Source organism: Theropithecus gelada, chromosome X (genome assembly GCF_003255815.1).
Source record: "Theropithecus gelada isolate Dixy chromosome X, Tgel_1.0, whole genome shotgun sequence".
NCBI lineage: Eukaryota > Metazoa > Chordata > Mammalia > Primates > Cercopithecidae > Theropithecus > Theropithecus gelada.
In genome coordinates, this window is record NC_037689.1 from 116,027,559 (window position 1) to 116,045,086 (window position 17,528).

Consider the following 17,528-nt stretch of genomic DNA (forward strand, 5'->3'; position numbering starts at 1 on the left):
GGTCTCGAACTCCTGGCCTCAAGTGATCCACCCACTTCGGTCTCCCAAAGTGCTGGGATTACCGGCATGAACCACTGTGCCTGGCCTTATCTAGGATTTTATAAAATGATTTTATAGATTTTAGTTGCATTCCCTCTCAATCTTTGTCATCCTGGATTGTGCAGCTCGTTAGGTATTTCCCAAAGTGATGGAATCAGAATTACATATAATATTCTATAGCTAACATCATGGCTATGAAAACTATGGTGATTTCTCTTTTGTTTATTTCTCCTTTGCATCCAGAGTCTCTTGCATTCCTGTTTTGTACTGACTACAGGACGAATGGTGTATTTTTGAAGCTGTGACAGATTGATAGTTTCACATAAACTATACATTTAAATAGTGTTTAACACTGTTTTGAAGGAAATGAAATAACATACGTATTTTTTAAAATTTTAGTATGGAAGAGAAACTGAACAACTAAACAAACTCAGTAGAGGAGATGGAAGACAGAATCTCTTTTCTTTTGATTCAGAAGTTCAGGTATTAATGATAATGTTTCTTTAAATAGTCCTAGAATTACTGCTTATTCAGATAAACAACATCTTTGAAATGTTGAACTCACTGTTTTTTGCACCAGTGGGGAATACAGATTGTTTTATATTTGTCTTGTTTACTTTGAACAGGTAACTTAACAATTAACTCTTCACTCAAGGGGACTGTCACATATGCAGATAATTTGGAGCTGAATTGTACACACACACACACACACACACACACACACACATTTATCAGTTTCTTGTATTCTTTTCTCTTCCTCTTGCTCCTTAAAATAGATAAATTAAAGCGCTATTAAAGGTGGTTACAGTGTTCTTTTAGCCCATGAAATACAATTGTGATCTAGTGGCAGAAAATATCTCCAGTATAAAGAACACATGAGTCATATGAAACATTTGTTTTTCACATTTGATGTAGGCCTGTAGAACTAGGATAATTTTCATGTCTGGCTTAATCACACTTTAAATGGAGGGTGGTGCAGGAAGGTGCAGGTTTATATGCAGATGTGTATTTTAACCTCTTTCATGAGAGTTAGATGTGTTTTGTACTAAGATACACGCAGTGAATATTTAATTCTATGGCACTTTCTAAGTAAGTTTTTAATTTGTTTAAGTGGGAAAGGTCTACAGTATTTAAGTATTACAAATATTTTTCCTAATGGAAAATACTTTTTGAGAAAATGAAATTGAAGAAGATGAAATTTTTTGGCTTTCTTTTGCCTTTTCCTACATGAGATTTCGAATGAAAATTTTTCATTTTGTTTGAAATCGGAAAATGTGCATTACAGTTTTTTCTTCCATGAAAATATGAAATAATTTGGGGAAGTCTGATTTTGTTGTTGTCGTTTTTCCTTTTTCTTTTCTTTTCTTTTTTTTTTTTTTTTGAGACGGAGTTTCGCTCTTGTTGCCCAGGCTGGAGTACAGTGGCACAATCTTGGCTCACTGCAACCTCCGCCTCCCCAAGCGATTCTCCTGCCTCAGCCTCCCAAGTAGCTGGGATTACAGGCATGCGCCACCATGCCCGGCTGATTTTGTATTTTTAGTAGAGATGGGGTTTCTCCATGTTGGTCAGGCTGGTTTTGAACTCCCGACCTCAGATGATCTGCCCGCCTCGGCCTCTCAAAGTGCTGGGATTGCAGGCGTGAGCCACTGTGCCTGGCCTCTTTTTCTTTTTTTTTAAGTGTAGTCAAGTATAGTAGTGACAAGGGGAGAAAGAGTAGAACAAAAAGTTCAATATGTAATTGACTGAACAATCAATTGAGATAACTTACTACCTTTGGACCAGCCGTTGTTTTTTTTTGCTTCGTATGGTTTTCTAATTAAAAATTTAGTTTAAAATGGAAAAAGTATATAGGCTATAAGTAATGTAAACATTTTTCCTTAATGAAAATATCATACAAGAAAATGGAATTATTTGGAGAAAATAGATTTTAAAAAATAATTTCATTTCCCTTTTTCCCCCCACGGAGTTATAAATATTGCTTTAGTGCAAGTTATGTGATTTTTTTTTTTTGTAAAAAAGTAATAGTATAATGGGCCTCAGGGATGTTTGTTCTAAGATATTCATTCAGAAATGTACTTGTTCCAAGCATGTCTGAGTCTTTGATCCTCCCACCCATGATTGGGCTCTAGTTGGACATGTCAGGCTGTTTCATTGTATACAAAGGAGCCAATTGACTGTGGTTGAAACTAAGTCCAGTATCTTTACAAATTTGTGGTGTAGCATTTTTGTGGTAATAAAACTGAACTGGTTTTATGTCTGAGTTGTTTATCAGTGAGCTATGGTAAGGGAGAAATTCACAGTTGTGATGAAGCCTTAAGGAGAAGAAATTGAATGTAATGTTGGTTACGGAAGGCAGTCTCACCTCAGAGAAACCTATGTTGTTATCTGTCAAGTACCTTTTCTAGGTGAGGCGCCATCCCGTAATTTCACCTTTTCTTTTGGCCATAGTTCATTGTTTAGAGACATGACCTTAGAGAATAAAGAAACACTGGCTGACTAAAGGGGATGGCTCAAACTTTGAGCTGAAGAAGGCCATATGTCCCAACATTTGTACTCACAGGCCTTAGAATGGAAAGGATTTGAAGGCTGGAGTGGTTTGGTCCAGTTTCTCTTTCCATTCTACTGTCTGAGTAAGACAGAAAGGAGAGCAGATAAATGGGTGGAAATTAAACTTGATTTCCATGGCAATGACTTGCCTCCACAGATAGATATATGTTCAAGAGGGAGCTGTCTAGTCCCACACATTCACATTCCTTTTGTAGATAAATAGATTCAAAGGGGAAGATGTCATGCTTTCAGGCACAAATCTTACGCATTGGGTCCTTTTAAGGAGGTTTCAGTCATACTGGGTAGGTTAGAACAGCTATAATTATCCAGTATTCTTCAGGCATAATACCTGTTTTGGCTTGATTTACTTAGGTAATTGAGAAAAATTTTTGTGTGTCTTGTCTTGAGTTTTCCATACTGACAGTGTCATTCTGCTCAGATCCATCCAATCATTTTCTGCCTACAATGTCTACGGCCTTAATGGAAGTATAGTAAATTGACCCCACAATCCACACTTTCCTGCCCCTTTGTGAATAGAATAGAAGTCTGTTAAGACATTCAGCATGAACAGATGAACTTAGAATGCCTGAGCAGTCTTTTTCTTTGAGAGACAGATTCCTCCCCTACTGAAAGGAATTCCTTTACAAACCCCATATCTTCTCCTTAAACTTGTTTTTATTTCAAAATACCAATAATTTTTAAAAATTGATTGCTGTGGCAGCCCAGGTCCATTGCCCAGCTCTGTTAGCTGAGTTCAGTGTTGCTCAGTTTCCTAAGCAGATGCCTCTTACTCTGTTCATATTAAACATAGGTAGTCCATGGGGTTCCAGCCTTTTGTGCCTCTCAACCTAAATGCTGCTGACTCCCACATCCAGATCTCTAAGTCAGACCTCTCCCATTTTTCCAACTACCTGCTACCATCACCTCGAATACAACACATTCCATACTGAACTCACTATTTGTACTCACTGTACCCCCAAATCTGCCATTCATTTGTATTTCACGACTAAGTTCATAACATCACTATGTATTGAATCTCCCAAATTAGAGATCCCTGTGTTAATCTTTTTTTTTTTTTTTCTGAGACAGGGTCTGACTCTGTCACCCAGGTCGGAGTGCAGTGGCACCATCATAGCTCACTGTAGTCTTGAACTCCTGGGCTCAAGCCATTGTCCCACCTCAGCCTCCCGAATAACCGGGACTACAGACCTGCACCACCGTGCCTGGCCAGTTTTTATTTTTTTGTAGAGGCAAGGGTCTCACTGTCTTGCCTAGGCTGGTCTCGAACTCCTGGGCTCAAGCGATCTTTCCTCCTTGGTCTACCATGTTAGTTTTGATGCTTCCTATACCCATTCCTGTCAATTTTGCCTCCTGCACAGCTCATAAAGGAAACCAAATTTCGACTGTCCTGGAACATATATTGTGTGTGGAACACAGAAAATAAACACATAGGAAAAGTAATATTAGAAAGATAGAGAAAGGGAGTATAGACGGTCAGGGAGTGTGCAGTTTTCTATAGGGAGTTAGGAAAGGTCTCCCTGCAGAAGAGTCGATTGATCAGAGACTAGGAAGTGAGGGAGCAAGCCATGCAGCTATCTGAGGGAAGAGGGTTCCTGACAGAGTAGCAAGTGCAAAAGCCCTGGCGTGGGAGTGTCCTTGGTGTGCTGGCAAAATAACCAAGGAGGCCAGTGTGGCTTGAAGAGGGAAGAGGGCAAGTGTGGTAGGAGATGAGGTCAGAGCGGTGTGAAGAGACAGGGAATCATGCCATGTAGGACTTTGTAGGCCGTAGTACAGACATGTGACTTTTCCATTGCCTTTAGATCCGAGTTTCATCATCTCCCTCTAGGATTTCTCCATCACTGTTTAACCTTAGTGTAAAAAGTCGACAAAGGCTTGTTACATGAAAACATAAAAAGGGTTCAAATGAAGAATGGACAGAGAACTGTTGGATTTTTGCCATTTTTGGTATATTGATGTAAATCTATGTTAATATGAATCCTATCTTTTTTTGAAAATGATTCATACTATCTCTTTTATAGAGGTTGGACTTTTCAGGAATTGAACCTGATATAAAGCCATTTGAAGAAAAGTGCAACAAACGTTTCCTGGTAAATTGCCATGATTTAACTTTCAATATCTTGGGCCAAATTGGAGACAATGCAAAAGGACCACCCACAAATGTATGTATGACTTTGCCTTCTACCCTCCTTGCATCAGTGCATTAAAGAAATGTCTTTCTCAAAATAATTTGTAAAGCAAACCTCCGTGACATGCAATTTACCTATATAACAAACCTGCACATGTACCCCTGAACCTAAAATGAAAGTTTTATATATATAAAAAAGAAATCTTATTACAATAAAAAATGAAGAAACATCTTTGTATGACTGAGAACTATTAATAATTGACTATGTGAAAATGCCAGCGCCACATATTATGATAAATTTGACATGCAAGAATTTTATACATCTCTTTCTTTTGCCAAAATATGACTATGTTCTCATTTTGAGGATTCGTGAAAATCTTACCTACTCAGAAGAGCAGATAGAGTAGGCTCTTGATGTTCAAGAGGAGCATGTCTCCCAAACTTGCAAAATCCTCAAATGCGTAAATTCTACTAGATAATATGTTTTCTTCTATGAAATTGGCTCGTAGCAATAAGTAAGGATCACCATAACCATGCTGGGATACAGATGCTGTGCAGTCTGCTAGGCTCGGTCACTATTCTATAGCATTAGATTGATTTTGGTCTACAGAGAAAATTCTAAGTGATGGCTCTCATGGATCATTTGAGTTGCTTAAAAATCCTTGAAACTGTAAGTGTAAAACCTTCCAAGAGACTGTTTTTTATGTTCATCTTTATTTTTTGGTTCTAGTTTTGTCTATTAAAAATAAAACAGTGATGGTAGATTCTCTTACAAAATAGCTTAAAAGTACAGCAGACTTTTCTGTGTGTAAAGGGTTAATCTTTATGCCATCTGGCATGAAATTTCTCTTTGTGACCATCTTTCAAATGCCATCTGTAGAGAGGAATCATGTCTTCCAAAATTGCTGATAGGGCAAAGCTTTTGTCAAGTAATTTGATGTTGATTGTTATTAGCTCTTATGAAATGTATAGTCAAGTAAGTTGGAACATAACAGAAGAGAATATTTATTTCTATACTGTAATATTGGCATTATTTTTTAGGTAGTTTCAGTAAACGTGTAAAGAATTAAATTTTATTCATAGAACATTTTGTGTTATTTAAATGTAGCTTTTGATTTCTATTTCTTTTTGTAAACTTTATAACTTGTGAAATTATCTACACCTGACAGAAGTTAAAATTTGATGAAGTCTGTTGTTTTGGAATACTCTTTGTTCTGTGCAGATAAGCCATAATATAATTTTAGCTAAGTTTTGAACTCAGAAAGGAATTGTAGTCACAGAAACTGGAGGAATAAAAAACTTATTTTGCACTTGTGCGCCTCCCCACCATGCCCCTACTAAAGTCTCAGTTTTAAAATATAACTGTTTTTATTCCCAGGTTGAGCCCTTTTTTATCAATCTTGCCTTATTTGATGTAAAGAACAATTGTAAGATTTCAGCAGACTTTCATATAGACCTGAATCCCCCATCTGTCCGTGAAATGCTGTGGGGCTCTTCAACCCATCTGGCCAGTGACGGTAGCCCAAAGGGCTCTTCACCCGAATCTTACATTCACGGAATTGCCGAATCTCAGTTACGCTACATACAGCAGGTAATGAATGACCTTTAGTCTTAGCAGCATGTTCAGAATAAGAAACAGAAATATTCTTGCATTATTTCGTGGTTTCAGACCAATGTTTTCATGACATTCTCTCTCATAAGGTCTTTCGATAGATATTTTTCTGGTGACTGAAGTTTGAGGGCAAAAATGGAAACCAGTGAACATGCTAGTAACATGTTATCAAAGGAACATTTTTAATGGGACCATGATGTGAGATACAAGGGAATTATTTTGCGAGATAGAAAGCTGATACAGGCCAGGTGCAGTGGCTCACACTTGTAATCCCGGCACTATGGGAGGCTGAGGTGGGCAGATCACTTGAGGTCAAGAGTTTGAGACCAGCCTGGCCAACATGGTGAAACCCAATCTCTACTGAAGGTACAAAAAAAATTAGCCGGGCGTGGTGGTGTGCGCCTGTAATAACAGCTACTCTTGAGGCTGAGGCAGGAGAATCGCTTGAACCCAGGAGGTGGAGGTTGCAGTGAGCCGAGATCACGCCACACTGCACTCCAGCCTGGGTGACAGAGCAAGACTCCGTCTCAGAAAGAAAGCTGATACAAACACACATAAACACACCTGCACCCATACTCATGTGTATACTTCTGAGCAAGGCAATAAGTGCTTGAAAGTTTCGGTTTTTAAGAAAAATTGACCCTAAATTAACTCTCCCACCCCTAATTTTCATGTCCATTCTGAATATGAGTAGGTCATTTGAATGGAGCGTATGGTCTCTTTATACAAGGAGTTTTACTTGAAAAGCAATGAGTGGGAACTGCTTGTGTCATAGCTGTAATGCTATACTCTTCTGTTTTATCTGGAGCAAAGATTCCCTTTCAGAAAGAGCTTAACTGTTCCTTGGAATTCTGACCTCTGACCAGACTGGAGGCCGTAAGAAGTTAGCGGACTGGATTGATCATCTGCTCGCTAGACTTTTGCAGCTAAAAGGAAATGAGAGCATGGCATAGAATTAAAAGGAGAAAGAGGCATATGAACAAAACTGTTCATGTTGTAAGGAGATTGATTTTTTTCTAAATAAAAATACCATTCTTTTTTTTCCTGATTATAATAAGTACATTCTTATGTAGAAAATTCAAATAATATAAGAAGCGTAAAAAAGAAAGTAAAATTCGCCACCAAAAGACAATACCTATTAACAATGGTAAACATCTTTTCAGACATCTCTGTTGTGTATATAGAAATACATACACATTATGTACATGCTTATAAAATTATATTCATGCAGTTTTATACCTACTGTATTCTTTTAATATGTTTATCATCCTACATCAATATCTATAGATCAGTCACGTTTATATTAAAGGCTAACATGACATTTCATTGATTTAGCTACTTAAGACATTTCTAATTATTTGCTGTCAGAAATAATGCTGCATTGAATCTCTTGTGCACACATCTTAGCTCACTTGTTGAATTATCTCCTTAGAATAAATTCCAAGCATTGGGATTTTTAGGGTCAAAGATTATGCTGATTTGTATAGATGATCAAACATTGGGGAAGACTTCTTTACATGGACTGTCACTGTCTTTTTGGGGCTGTGGATTTCTGGTGGCTTGTCCTCAAGTTGTCCCTTATTCCCTGATAGCCCCTTAGCTTGTTACTGAGACTGTAGTTGTCACCTCTGTGAACATTCCACAATGATGGTGGATGCTTCTGAAAGGGATTGAGCAAGTAAAGTGTTGTAAATATTTGAGAACCTGCTATTGAATTTTATGTTTAAAATTTCCTGCACAATATCAAATAAGTCATTTCAAGCCAATGTGTATTTCCCATATTACTTCAGTGTGTACCACTCAGCTGTATGTTCAATGCAGGATGTTTAAATTACGATTTCAGATGTCATCCAGTTTGTAATTTGGGACAGGAAGAAAATCAACATTTGAAAAAGATCTCCTGTGTGCCAACATTATTCCATCAGTGTCTCGTGTAATCATAATAGTTTATGAAATGATATAATCACTACTGTTTGACAGATGGGGAAACTGAAGCTCAGGGAGGTTAAGTAAGCTGCTCACCATTACACAGCTAGTAGTGGTGACAGTAGGATTTGAATTTAGGTCTGTTTGAAATAATTTGATCAAGAATAGTAGATGAATGTAATTAAGTGCTGAAATATAGAACACATAGCACACGCCCTGCCACACCCTGGGAGCTTTGTAAGTGCTGGTGGCTGGGGTAGAGGACCTGGCCCATTCTCTAGCTGGAAGGGCCAGCAAAGTGGGTAAGAATCGCCCTGGGGTGGGGAGGCATATTCATGCCCCTTGGTGGGAAACAAGGACTGGGCCATAGACCTTGTCCTAAACGGCCAGACCTCCAGCCCATGTGGGATTTCTGGGCTCTCTCTGGCCACCTTTTGCATTCTGGGGACAGGGAGAGGACCAGAAGCTGATGGGACAAAAGGTAAAACAATCCCAAAGAGTGTCCCCCATCATCGGAATCCCTGGTCAGTTAGAAAATGGACATCTCTGTGCCTCAGCATCCTCATCTACAAGTGGAGGTGGTGACCATACCTGTGTCCAAGGGCTGTGGGGAGGCACAAACAAGGTGCATGGTTCTAAGAAAACACTTAGCACTGTGATGGGCACACTGGGTTTGGTCAGTGCAACGTAGTAGCTAGGAGTAGTAGCAGTAACAGTGATCTCAAGCAAGTGAAAACAGCAAGCTTTTATCAATTATCAACTACTTTAAAATTATAGTACTCATTGCTGGCATCAGTAGGAAATGCCTAGAGTACTGGGAATGGGAAACAATAGGTGCTCAGTAAATGTTAGCTATAGCAATAATCAGTATTACTGTTCTCAAACTCCTGGGCTCAAGCAGTCCTCCTGCCTCAGCCTCTCAAAGTGCTGGGATTACAGGCATGAACCACCACACCCAGCAGTATTACTGTTCTAATCTGGCCTCATCATATGAGATGTTGGGTGTATGGACCTCAGGGCTGAGAGAGAATATAGCATGGGCTGTGTAATCTGGAAGCCTGGACTGCAGTCTTCTTCACCCACTTACTCACTGCACAAACCTTTCTGAGCCTCCATTTCTTAATCTATAGAATGTGTATACAGTAGTGCCTACATTTCAAGGTTTTTATGAAGACTGAATGAGATAAAGCATGAAAACCATCTAGCATGGTTATGTGGCAGTGAACGTAACACCGCACTCAAGGCATACTGCTCAGCATACCTTCTGCAGGGAAAGCTCGGGCAGTCTGCCAGTGCGGTCAGCCTCACAGCTCAAACAGCATGTTCCCAGCAGTACTAGAAGCCAGGTTCTGTGACCTTGGGATGCTTTGGTGGGCCACCTGGGTAATAACAAGGTACCTGATGTGCATTACTTCATTTAAGCCATACAAGAGATGTATGAAGTCACTACTATCATGCTATTTCACAGATGAGAAACCTGGGACTTAGAATGTGACTTGCTTAAACCCATAAATGTTGGAGCCAGAACCCAAGAAATTTGACAAGCAATTTTGAACCACTTTGTTCATTTTCTCAAGCAAATTTGAACCACTTTGTTCCGTGCTTGCTGCTTGGGAATTCAAAGCTGAGTCAGCCATTACTTGGGACCCTTCTAAGCTGTTTGACTTGAGGGGAATTATTAGCCTTTTACACTCAATTTTCTATTCTGCCCTGTCTAGCTTCGAGGGTTCTGTCTGGTACGAAGGAGATAATGTGTCTGAAATGCATTGGAAACTGGAAATCACTATATTAACAAAGTTGGTAATATACCAAGGAAAAAACGAAATTTTAGTAGAGACTCAGTGATAGATTTTTTCGCTTGAATTCATTAGTGATGCCCCTTTAAACAACAGGCATAACCAACTAACATGCTATGTAGAGGATATTATGTTTGGAAGGAGTCAAACTGGACAGGAGGTGTTCCTGTTCCACACGCATTCAAAGAAAGATGTAACTTTGGTTGCATCTGCATTAGTACGTTTAAATAAAGTGTATGGGGACAAAATGAGTTTTGGATTCTCTGTCTCCTACCTTTGCATTGGAAGCACAAGAGCTCTTGACCTGCAACAAAGGAATGTCTTCTAGAGGATAATTTAGCTTTTCCATATTAGAGCAATAAAGTTTCTGTTTCCTTCTTAGTGGAAATAAATATTAGTTAAATATTAATTGCTCTTGAGTTACATGCAGCTGCATTTAAAAACGTATATCTAGTTCCACTTGAGAAATGTACACTATTTTAACACACATCAATTAAGCCAAACAATGTACATTGTATTAAATTAGGTCAAAGAACTCACTTTGCATACACAACCAAACCAAAGAGGCAGAGCAGCAACAGTGACACCTGCACTACGAAGGCTAACAGATGTGAGGTTGGTGACAAGATATAAAATCCATTTTGAAAAGAACGTTGGAAGCTTTGAAAACTGTGTGAAAGGAGATTCTATCTATTTCTAGGGTCCTGGACACGATCCTTTGTTGAATATGAACATTCTTTACTAAAAATCATTAACCATAAACAACCATATGTACAAGGTTACGTAAGAAAGTCTAACGGAAGTACTTTTTTCCCAGGGAATTTTCTCAGTGACGAATCCACATCCTGAAATTTTTCTAGTTGCAAGAATTGAAAAGGTGCTGCAGGGAAACATTACACACTGTGCAGAACCCTACATCAAAAATTCTGATCCAGTAAAGGTAATTTATAAAGATTGTTGATCGACATTTCACCTTAACGTAAAATTTGCCTTTTACTGATATTTTACATGCCATTGCTTTGAGCATGCTATATATTCTGAAAACATTGTATACTGTGTATGTGTGCTAAAACTTGAACATGGCATATTTTCCTATTGTCATTGATGTTCTTTTAATGTGATAATCTGATTTCTGCTTGATTATCAAAATAAGAGCCAAAAGCTTTTAGGCAACATCTGCTAATTGACACCATGTCCTTGACAGTAGCCGTACTTTTCCTTACAGCCCTACATAAAGCCCTAGAATGAATGTCAGAGCTGGGAGATTAAAGATGATCCAGTCCTATAGTTCCCAAATGTCAGTTCATACCCAGATTTACTCCTTCCTGTGATGAAACGGGAAAGGAAAGACAGTGAACATTTCATGAAGCTAAATGTGTTTAATTCGGAGGGCTGCCCTTTATTCTGAGATCTTTGCCCTTCCTGCTTTTTAAAGGTTATGCATATCTTCCTTTCATGAAATGTTGGCATATTAAATGGCAGGGATTTAAAAAATTGTTTTGTTGAATGTCCTTAAGTGGCAATATTAAAAGTTGGCAACCCTATATTGTCATCCACATTTCTAGAAAATTGTGAAATTCAAATGTTTGGAAATCACTGCTCTAATCTCATGCTCTCCTTTTATAAATGGGAAAACTGAGACCCCAGGAGGGAAAGGTTCATGGTTGAGTTCATTAGTAGCACTCCAGCCACTGTGTATTTATGAAACATCAGTCTGTTGTACATGGCATTTCGTTGTGTACCCAAATACTGTTTATTAAGTGGAAGTTGCTGATGTGATGGGACTAATTTGTGGAGGAAAAATGTCTCAACAATATAGATAAAAGCCTCCAGCAGTCTGTATCCCTAGGGATAAGCATCCAGCCAGCATTTCGAGGTCTGTTTAGACTCTATAGGCAGTTTATCTCCTTGTCATCTCTCCGTGCCTGTGCAAACAGCAGCTCCTGCCCACACTTAGACTAATTGCATTGACTCCTGGTGACTTGCTCCTTATCTTGGGAGTAGAAAGGGCAGCTGTATCCATAAGAAACTTCTCCCAAGAATGATGAGCATTTGCCTGCTATGTGAAATAAAGTACATGTTAAAACCAGTGAACATTTTTCCAGTAGAGGTCTTTGGTGCAAAGTGTGCCCTATATCTATTTTGTCTGTCTTCTGCTGTAAATGACAGAAGCTCTGTTAATGAGAAAATCCAAAGCCTTTATGAAATACTTCGGACTTGAAAAATGGCTGGCTGATGCATGGTGTTCTGCTTGTGGCTATTTCTATGGTTTTTTTTTTTTTTTTTTTCTCCCCGAAATTTTTGATGTTTTATAACGGTAAGTTGGGGAAATTATTATTCTGGGTGGGTCCATGGCAGTTTGAACAAATACAAGCCTATCTTCTTGTTTCTGACCTTAGACGGCCCAGAAGGTGCACAGGACAGCTAAACAAGTGTGTAGCCGCCTTGGACAATACAGAATGCCCTTCGCTTGGGCTGCCAGGTTTGTACAAATATAATCCTGACCCGCTCACTCACGTTCATATGTGAAGTTAAGGGCTGTTATACTTAACCAGCATTCAACAGTGTGTTTCTGGCAGGCCAGTTGTATCTTGGGACACTTGGGATGTAATAATTATTATTTTTGTTGTTGTTTTTGAGACAACAAGTTTCACTCTTGTTGCCCAGGCTGGAGTGTAATGGTGCAATCTTGGTTCACCACAACCTCCGCCTCCCAGGTTCAAGCGATTCTCCTGCCTCAGCCTCCCAAGTAGCTGGGATTACAGGCATGTACCACCATACCCAACTAATTTTTGTATTTTTAGTAGAGACGGGGTTTCACCATATTAATCAGGCTGGTCTCGAACTCCTGACCTCAGGTGATCCACCCGCCTCGGCCTCCCAAAGTGCTGGGATTACAGGCCTGAGCTACTGTGCCCAGCCAAGAATGCTTTCTCTTAAACTTTGCTGTGCATCAAACACCCTCTCTCTCTTTTTTTTTTTTTTTTTCCGTATGTCTTGCTTTAGGGAAGTTTTCTTTGGCTTTGGTTACTGTTCTGACTGACACCACTTAATTTTACTGCATTTAAAAGCAGAGTTTATTTGGTAGTAATGGAATTTTTTTTTTTTCAGAAAAGCAGAAATTATAGAGGGTTATGTGCAGTATGCCCCCTATTTCAGAGTTGGTTGGGTTTATGCTTTGAAAATCTATCGTAGAATATTTCTGGAAAACATACTGAAAATTCAGAGGCAAATAATGAAGTCATTAAATGTGAGTGTGTAATTAATAGATTTTCTTCCTGATGACAAATTCTGCCAGCATGTGTTAACTATATTTCATACCTGATGGTAGGTTGCATTATTTTATCCAAAGTTTGTAAATGCATGCAGGGATGACTTAAAACAGATTTCTTGTTTATCCCCCTTTTTCAAGTACGGTTTCACTGACTTGTTTGTGGTACAGCCTGTACAGCTCACCGGGGCTTCTGCGGAAAGGGCACCGTGTTCTGAATAATTCAATCAATTATGTTCAGTGGGTACTAGGGAGTAGCATAAGGGTAGGAGATTCTAAGTTAATTGACTCTTTTATTTGTCACTATTCATAATCATTTCATTTTGGACAAGGTCTCAAAACGTATTGTATGATGGTAGATGAAAGATCACTATTGTCCTTGCGTTGCAGACTGGTAAAAAAACAACGATAACTAGGGATAGGTGAATGGCAAAGAGTAGCAGAGGTTGGTGTATGTAGGCATTATAGAAGGTGAGGTATGGCTTGTAAATATCAGCATATTTTTAATGCTCCAGCCTGAAAAGTCCATTGCTGCTGCTGCTATTATTATTGTTAATAGTTATTGGCCGGGCACAGTGGCTCACACCTGTAATCCCAGCACTTTGGGAGGCCGAGGCAGGTGGATCACAAGGTCAGGAGTTCAAGACCAGCCTGGCCAACATGGTGAAACCCTGTCTCTACTGAAAATACAAAAATTAGCCGGGCGTGGTGGCAGGCGCCTGTAATCCCAGCTACTTGGGAGGCTGAGACAGGAGACTTGCTTGAACGCGAGAGGTGGAGGTTGCAGTGAGCCAAGATCACAGCACTGTACTTCAGCCTGGGCGACAGCAAGACTCCGTCTCAGGGAAAAAATATATATATATATTTATCAAGTGCTAACTCTGTTCAAGGCACTTATCTACGTGCTTCATGTCTATTGTCTTAAAAGGTGGGTACTGTTATCCCTGTCTTTGAAGATGAGGAAATTGAGGCCCAGAAGTGAAGCAGAAAGACAAAAATATAAATTATTTTCCAAGTTCACACAGCATGTGGCAGAACATGGATCAGAACCCAGGGCACCTGCCTTCACAGTCATCTCTAGACCACTGTGGCATACGGTCCCTCTTTGGGCCATACCAGTAGCTGCTTGATGCCGTTTTACCAGTAGAAAAAATAATTTTGAAGTCTTCAAAGTTAGAAGCTTTGATTTCCAGTTCTGATGAGGAATTAAGGTATTTTTTTCCTCCTGAATTGTTTTGGTTCTCAGCAGTAGTAAAAACTTACTCAAAAGGCTGGGCTGGATGTTTAAAAGATATACGATAAACCCCTGTTTACTAGAAATAAAGGAGGTATGCTTAGCAAAGGATATGAACAGACACTTCTCAAAAGAAGACATTTATGTGGCCAACAAACATAGGAAAAAAAAGCTCATCATCACTGGTCATTAGAGAAATGCAAATCAAAACCACAATGAGATACCATCTCATGTTAGTTAGAATGGTGATCATTAAAAAGTCAGGAAACAACAAATGCTGGAGAGAGTGTGGAGAAATAGGAATGCTTTTACACTGTTGGTGGGAGTGTAAATTAGTTCAACCATTGTGGAAGACAGTGTGGCGATTCCTCAAGGATCTAGAACCGGAAACACCATTTGACCCAGCCATCCCATTACTGGTTATATACCCAAAGGATTATAAATCATTCTACTCTGAAGACACATGCACTTGTATGTTTATTGTGGCACTGTTCATAATAGCAAAGACTTGGGACCAAACCAGATGCCCATCAATGATAACTGGAAAAAGAAAGTGTGGCACATATACACCATGGAATACTACGCAGCCATAAAAAAGGATGAGTTCATGTCCTGTGCAGGGACATGGATGAAGCTAGAAACCTTCATTCTCAGCAAACTAGCACAAGAACAGAAAACCAAACACCGCATGTTCTCACTCATAGGTGGGAGTTGAACAATGAGAACATATGGACATGGGGAAGGGAACATCACACACTGGGGCCTGTTGGTGGGTAGGGGGCTAGGGGAGGGATAACATTAGGAGAAATACCTAATGTAGATGATGGGTTGATGGGTGCAGCAAACCAGCATGGCATGTGTATACCTGGGTAACAAATCTGCACGTTCTGCACGTGTATTCCAGAACTTGAAGTGTGTGTTCATATATGTGTGTGTGTGTATAAAGTATATATGTATGAAATATATATATATATATATGAAGTAGGAACAGTGGGGTTAATTAATGCCTATAACCACATCTTCAGAGGTACTGCCAGGGGGGAAATATGTTTCAGGCTATAGTTGCTTCCAGTGTGTTGGGTGCGTGTATATTGTTTTCCATTTTAGCAGTAGAACAGTTGCTTAAAAATGGGAGAAGAGGAGGGGAAGGGAATAATCAAGTCCATATGAGAAACTATACATACATAGTCATCCCTCAGTATCCGTGGGGCATTGGTTCCAGGATCTCCCACAGATACCAAGATCTTCAAATGCTGAAGTCTCTGCTATAAAATGACGTAGTATCTGCATGTAACCTACTCACATCCTCCCATGTACTTTAAATCATCTGTAGATTACTAATGCAATGTAAATGCTATATAAATAGTTGTTATACTATACTGTTTAGTGAATAATGACAAGAAAAATCTATTTGTGTTCAGTATAGACACAGTTCTTTTTTCCAAATAATTTTATCCATGGTTTTTTGAATCCACAAATGCAGAGCCCATGGATACAGAGAACTGGCTCTATATTGTAATCGCCCCATATAAATTTATCCTTATGCTTTTTATGAACTTTATGGAAATATACTTCACCTTTGATAAAATTTACATATTTTAAATGTCTAGCTTCATGAATTTTCACGAATGTATACAGTTATGTAACTATCACCCCAACCAGATATGGAACATGTCTGTTACCCCAGAAAATTTCCTCATGTCCCTTGTCTATTCAACCATCTTGTCCCTGTCCCAGGCAACCACGGATCTGATTTTCACTGCAGATGACTTTTTTTTATCTCTTCTGCACCTTCATATAAATGGAATAATGCAGCATGTCCTCCGATGTTTGCTTTCTTGTACTCAGTGTTCTTGAGATTCATCCATATTGTTGTGTGAATCAGTGGTTCGTTTCGAGCAGCATCTCCTTGTGTGAATATACAACAGTTTGCTTACCCATTCACTTTTTGATAAATATCTGGATTATTACTAGTTTGGAGCTGTAGCAAATAAATCGTCTGTGAACATGTATTTATATAAATTTTTGTTAAATTGCTGCTGCACAAATTAAGAACATTCATGTACCATGTGGAAATATGCCTAGGAGTGGAATTGCAGGATTGTAGAGTGATGGGTGATTAACTTAACGAGAAACCGCCAAACCGTTTCCAAAGTGGTTTCACCATTTCACATTCCGACCATTGCTAATTTTATCTTAATTTATCAACATGGAATATCTTTTTTTAAAAATGCTTCTGTTGCTGTTTTAGACCCATTTTCAAAGATACTCAAGGCTCTCTCGATCTGGATGGGAGATTTTCTCCTCTGTATAAACAAGACAGTAGCAAGCTTTCAAGTGAAGACATTCTCAAGTTGCTCTCAGAATATAAGAAGTAAGTGTTTGGTGTTTCTGCAATAAATAAATATAATAGATGAATCCTCAGTTCTTTTAAATGATGAATGTGAGTCATATATGGGAAAAGCAGAATGCTTAAAATTGTAAGTTTGGATGGAGGGGTAACCAGTGCATTCAGTAATCATAATTTTAACTCTAAAATATTATTATTTTATACCCAGGCCAGAAAAGACCAAACTGCAGATTATACCTGGGCAGCTAAACATCACAGTAGAATGTGTTCCTGTGGATTTATCAAGTAAGAACGTATTGCAAATAAACCTTAAGCATAATGTTTGACTGTCAGGTTGTTATCCTTTCAATATTTTTCTTGAGGTTTACATGGCATATGAGTTTCCCAGGGTTGCCATAACACAAAATATTATTACAAATTGGGTGGCTTAAGACAACAAACATTTATTCTCTCACAGTTCCAGAGGCTAAAAGTCCAAAATGAAGGTGTTCGCAGGGCCATGCTCTCTCTGAATGCTCTAGGGAAGAGCCATTCCTTGCCTCTTCCTACCTTCCAATAACTCCCGGCTAACCTTGGCATCAGTTGGATTGTGGCCACATCACTCCAA

At 39.0% G+C, this 17,528-nt stretch overlaps 1 protein-coding gene across 2 annotated transcripts in view; it reads left to right on the forward strand.

Moving 5' to 3' along the window:
- Positions 1–17,528, forward strand: part of DOCK11 (dedicator of cytokinesis 11) — a 188,719-nt gene that overhangs the window by 72,203 nt on the left and 98,988 nt on the right. For both annotated transcript variants that reach the window (XM_025373267.1, XM_025373266.1), the window contains exons 10-16: positions 439–522; positions 4,626–4,766; positions 6,111–6,323; positions 10,884–11,006; positions 12,466–12,548; positions 16,823–16,945; positions 17,130–17,206. In XM_025373267.1, the coding sequence (XP_025229052.1) occupies positions 439–522; positions 4,626–4,766; positions 6,111–6,323; positions 10,884–11,006; positions 12,466–12,548; positions 16,823–16,945; positions 17,130–17,206 (844 nt within the window). The remainder of the gene's footprint in view (positions 1–438; positions 523–4,625; positions 4,767–6,110; positions 6,324–10,883; positions 11,007–12,465; positions 12,549–16,822; positions 16,946–17,129; positions 17,207–17,528) is intronic.